The sequence below is a fragment of the Littorina saxatilis genome, linkage group LG2 (genome assembly GCF_037325665.1).
Source record: "Littorina saxatilis isolate snail1 linkage group LG2, US_GU_Lsax_2.0, whole genome shotgun sequence".
NCBI classification, from domain to species: Eukaryota; Metazoa; Mollusca; class Gastropoda; order Littorinimorpha; family Littorinidae; genus Littorina; species Littorina saxatilis.
The window spans coordinates 12,676,376-12,681,375 of NC_090246.1; the positions used below are offsets into that span (position 1 = coordinate 12,676,376).

General features: G+C 38.9%; 1 protein-coding gene across 1 annotated transcript in view; it reads left to right on the forward strand.

Annotated features, from left to right (window-relative positions):
* The window catches only part of LOC138958221 (suppressor of cytokine signaling 7-like), a 9,352-nt gene that overhangs the window by 1,052 nt on the left and 3,300 nt on the right, over nt 1-5,000 (forward strand). Inside the window, exon 1 of the mRNA XM_070329321.1 lies at nt 1-458. This exon is cut by the window's left edge and continues 1,052 nt beyond it. Coding sequence (XP_070185422.1) covers nt 1-458 — 458 coding nt within the window. The remainder of the gene's footprint in view (nt 459-5,000) is intronic.

The following is a 5,000-nucleotide window of genomic DNA, read 5'->3' on the forward strand; positions in this document are numbered from 1 at the left end:
CTCCAATCCCAGTCATCCCGACGGTCGCAGTCGTGGAGCAGCGACAATTCTCTTGAGACTGACCTCACGGCTGTCATGCCCTTCCCGGGGCAAGGAGGCAGCCACTCGACCCCCTGCAGTCCTACCTTCCAGTCCGCAGCCTCTAATAAGGATTACCTGTACCTCTACAATCACCTGCCCCGAATCACCAGTGACACGGACTATGAGCGACTCGGCCGTAGCATGCATGGATTGTGCGAGGGATGCTTCTATTACAAAGACCTGGATTCCGACTCGGCCAGAATCCTGCTCCAAAACGCTCCGGAGGGTACTTTTATTGTGCGAGACAGCTCCGATCCCAAGTTTCTCTTCGCCCTCACGGTCAAAACCGCCCGCGGGGCCACTTCGGTTCGAATCCAGTACCACCACGGATTCTTTCAACTCGACTGTGAAGACCAGATGAAGAGAAAACTGCCCAGGTATGTTTATTTTGATGTTTTAAATAATACCCCGTATGTCGATAATGTGTCTAAACACTTGGACACAAGCATGATATTTAAGGCAAATTTCAAGACGCCTAATTTCAAAATAAATAATAGATAATGATAAAATGAGTAATTAAAAACTGTTAAATAAAAAATAAATACATAATGATAATAATAATATTAAATGATAATATTTAAAATAATGTCAAAACTACTATATATAATGTGAGATTTTTGTTTCTCCAAGATAAATTTTTTGTGTGTGTGTCTGAGTTGGGGGGAAAAAAAGGAATGGAACCAGAAATTTCGCAGAATTTGTAAAAGAGAAACCCGTAGAAAACAAAAGTAACTTACAATACCAGGAAATGAATAAATGAAAGTAGATTCTATACAATAGTGAACCACTGAAACAAAGACAAGAGAGAGAGAGAGAGAGAGAGAGAGAGGGGAGAAGGAGGTAGAAATCAATATTCGTTTTTTCACGTGCAACACGTGTTTTTTTTCCTCTTTTAGCAATTCGCAACGAGAGGATACAGATAAAGCTGTGGGTTTTATTGTTACCATCTATCTTTGTTAGTGATAACACCGTGTAAAACCTTGATTTAGCTGTGTTTTTAAATAGACTTAAAATTCCTGGATGTGTTTATATTTTTAGTGTCAAGGGTTTTTTGTGGCCGGTTTATGTTTTTGGTTGCGTCTGTTTGTCTCAGTGTTTGTGGCTAAGTGTCTCGATTATTGTATTTCCGCTCCTGTCTGTCCGTGTTTGACTATCTGTCTGTCTCTGTCTGTCCGTCTCAATGCGTGTCTGTTTGATTATCTGTCTGTCTGTGTCTGTCTCTCTGTCTGTCAGTCTGTTTCGTGTGTTTCTGTAATACGTACTTGCTCGTCTTTCAAGTTTTTCACGGTCTGTTTGTCTGTTTCTCTGTCTGTCTGTCTGTCTGTGTCTCAGTTTATCATTGCCTATGTATCTGTGTGTAGCAGTGAGTCAGTATCATTCTGTACAATATACCATCCTAGATTTCGGATTATACAACTTGCAGTGATGTTCTCCGACACAAATACTATTCAGAAAAGGCACGGCCTGGTCTTGTACACATAGCCAAGGTGGGCCTGCGATTGTCGAAACCAGCACGCCCTATCCCTGTTTACATTTCAAGTAGGCGCATATATTAATACCGAGAATTCCGGGAACTCCTTATTGAACACTTAATGGTGTCGCAGTCGTGTGCCTGTGAAAGTGAAAACTGACAGATATCTATATGGGTCAGGTCGCCACACACACTGCTTGTCAGTTCATCTGTTATAACAGGCTCTATTTCAACTGCCCACTACACTACCTGGTCTATTTCCTAGAAAAAAGCTGCGACCAGGTAGTTAGTTGTAGGTTTAAATATAATTATGCGTAGGCTGTAGCGTGCCATCTTTCATCGACACACGCTATCAAGGGCTTAGTGTTGTGAATTATACACTGTATCCGTTCTATAATTCGTGGACAGTTCCGCTACTTGTATTATTTTGCTGTTATTTTTCTTGATGTATGGTATCGCCTAATTACCGCATCATTTCACTGAATAAAGTAGATTTTTTTGTCATAACTCGGTGATAGGTTATATTACTTTTTTAAGACCCCCACACTCCCTGAAATTATTCCAACAAATCGACTTTTTGACACATCAGTTTCACTATTTTTAACATTATGTGGACGTAATGACCCTTTATGAAATTAGTCCTGCGAAATGGTTCAAACGGAAACTGAATGAAACTGACATGTACGCAACGACCCTGTCTTATACTTCTGGGCTTGCCGCTGAAATTGTCTTAATTAAACAGAAATTATCTGGTGACATCAGCAGCGTGTCTCCGTGCGTCACTGTCTCTGACAAATAGCAACTATATCACACGTGTGTTCAGTTCAGTTCAGTTCGGTTCAGTTTAGTTTAGTTCAGTTCAGTTCACTTCACTTCACTTCACTTCAGTGAATGATTCGTCACTTCAGAGTGATAACTTCAACATGATTTCTGATAAACTTTGTAGGCGACTGTGACAATGGGTTGAACGAGAAACAGCGAGTGATAACTTTTAAAGTAAAAGAAACGTAGGCTTTTTGATTGTGACAGGTTATGACGATGGTTATGAACAGGGAAAAACAAATACAGTTATAACTTTCAAAGTAAAAGAAATGTAGGCTTTCTGATTGTGTCAGTTAAGAAATGTTGCCATGACAATGGTTTGAACAAGGAACTAGAAGTGATCAAGCGACAACAAGTAATACATTTAAAGTAAAAGTTATAGCTTTGATTTTATCGGTTCAAAAAAATGAAAAGCTTATTCATTATTGTCTAGTATTTCTGCTGATTTTGTTAAGTCTTTTTGTTTTACACCCCTTTCACAGGTACTGTCATAATAGTTCAACTACAAACAACAAACAAAAAAAGGCTTAACGGGTATTTCATTAACTTGCTTTGTGTGCTAACTTTAATATGTATTTCCTGAAAAATGATCAGACTGTGATCAATTTCAAATTCCAAAGTCCACATTTCCATTTAAATCTTCCGCACTTAGTAGTGATGAAAAAAATACGACAGGAATGACACACATAAAAATTTCCCCATTATCACAGTGATATCGAATTATTCTCTGCCGTAGCAGAACATTTCCATTCTTACGTAATCTCCATTTTTAGGTGAACATTCTCCAGGTGTACGTGCCTTGATGAGGGATGCTATTTTCTGCTGTAACAGACTATTCCCGTTCTAGAATATTTTCCCATCATAAGTTACATGTTGGATAATTTGATGCCGTAACAGACTGTTGTTAGTTTTACGTAACGTCTGTTGTAGGTGAAAATCTGTCCTATTGTTACACAACATTTTATTGAACTGACTTTCGTTTTCACTTCGAACTTCCAGTGAAGGTTGCTTCCACTTTCGTTTTCCCGAACTCGTACTTTCTGTTTTCGGCTTTATGTGTACTGTAAGTCTCCTGCCTTTTCCGAGAAATCGACCTTTTTGCAAAATGTTGCGTGCAATCTGTGCGTCTGCTAGCTTAGACTTTGAGCAGAACATTGACCTTCCCGTCGATCGATATTAAACGCAATGTGATGCAGTTCTCTCTCTGTCTCTCGCTCTCTCTCTCTCTCTCTCTCTCTCTCTCTCTCTCTCTCTCTCTCTCTATCTCGTTCTGTCTATCTGTTTGTCTGCCTGCCTGTCTGTCTGACTGTCTGCCTGTCTGTGTGACTATCTGTCTGTCTGTCTGTGTCTGTGTCTGTGTCTCTATCTGTCTCTCCCTTTCTTTTTGCGCGCGGCCCGGTCTTATTTCTATTTTGTGTGTGCCTGTATGTGTCAGTTTGATAGACCCTGCTCCATTTGCACTTTTAATCTTAGATTTAAACAAGTTGCGTAAGACGAAAATACAACATTTAGTCAAGCTCAGTCGAACTCACAGAATAAAACTGAACGCATTGCATTTTTTCCGCAAGACCGTACACTCGTAGCATCGTCTGTCCACCGCTCGTGGCAAAGGCAGTGAAATTAACAATCCAGAAAAGCGCGGTAGCGGTTGCGCTGAGGAGGATAGCACGCTTTTCTATACCTCTATTCTTTTTAACTCTCTGAACGTGTTTTTAATCCAAACATATCATATCTATATGTTTTTGGAATCAGGAACGGACAAGGCATAAGATGAAATTGTTTTTAAATCGATTTCGGAAATTTAATTTTAATCATAATTTTTACATTTTTAATTTTCAGAGCTTGTTTTTAATCCGAATATAACATATTTATATATTTTTGGAATCAGAAAATGATGAAGAATACGATAAACGTAATTTTGGATCGTTTTATAAAACAAAAAGTTTAATTACAATTTTTCAGATTTGTAATGACCAAAGTCATTAATTAATGTTGTAGCCACCAAGCTGAAATGCAATACCAAAGTCCGGCCTTTGTCGAAGATTGCTTGGCCAAAATGTCAATCAATTTGATTGAAAAATGAGGGTGTGACAGTGCCGCCTCAACTTTTACAAAAAGCCGGATATGACGTCATCAAAGACATTTATCCCAAAAATGAAAAATAACTTCTGGGGATATTATACCCAGGAACTCTCATGACAAATTTCATAAAGATTGGTCCAGTAGTTTACTCTGAATCGCTCTACACACACACACATACAGACCCTCGTCTCGATTCCCCCCTCTATGTTAAAACATTTAGTCAAAACTTGACTAAATGTAAAACAAGTCGCGTAAGGCGAAAATACAATATTTAGTCAAGTAGCTGCCCTTTTTCAGCAAGACCGTATACTCGTAGCATCGTCAGTCCACCGCTCATGGCAAAGGCAGTGAAATTGACAAGAAGAGCGGGGTAGTAGTTGCGCTAAGAAGGATAGCACGCTTTTCTGTACCTCTCTTTGTTTTAACTTTCTGAGCGTGTTTTTAATCCAAACATATCATATCTATATGTTTTTGGAATCAGGAACCGACAAGGAATAAGATGAAAGTGTTTTTAAATTGATTTCGAAAAAAAAATTTTGATAAT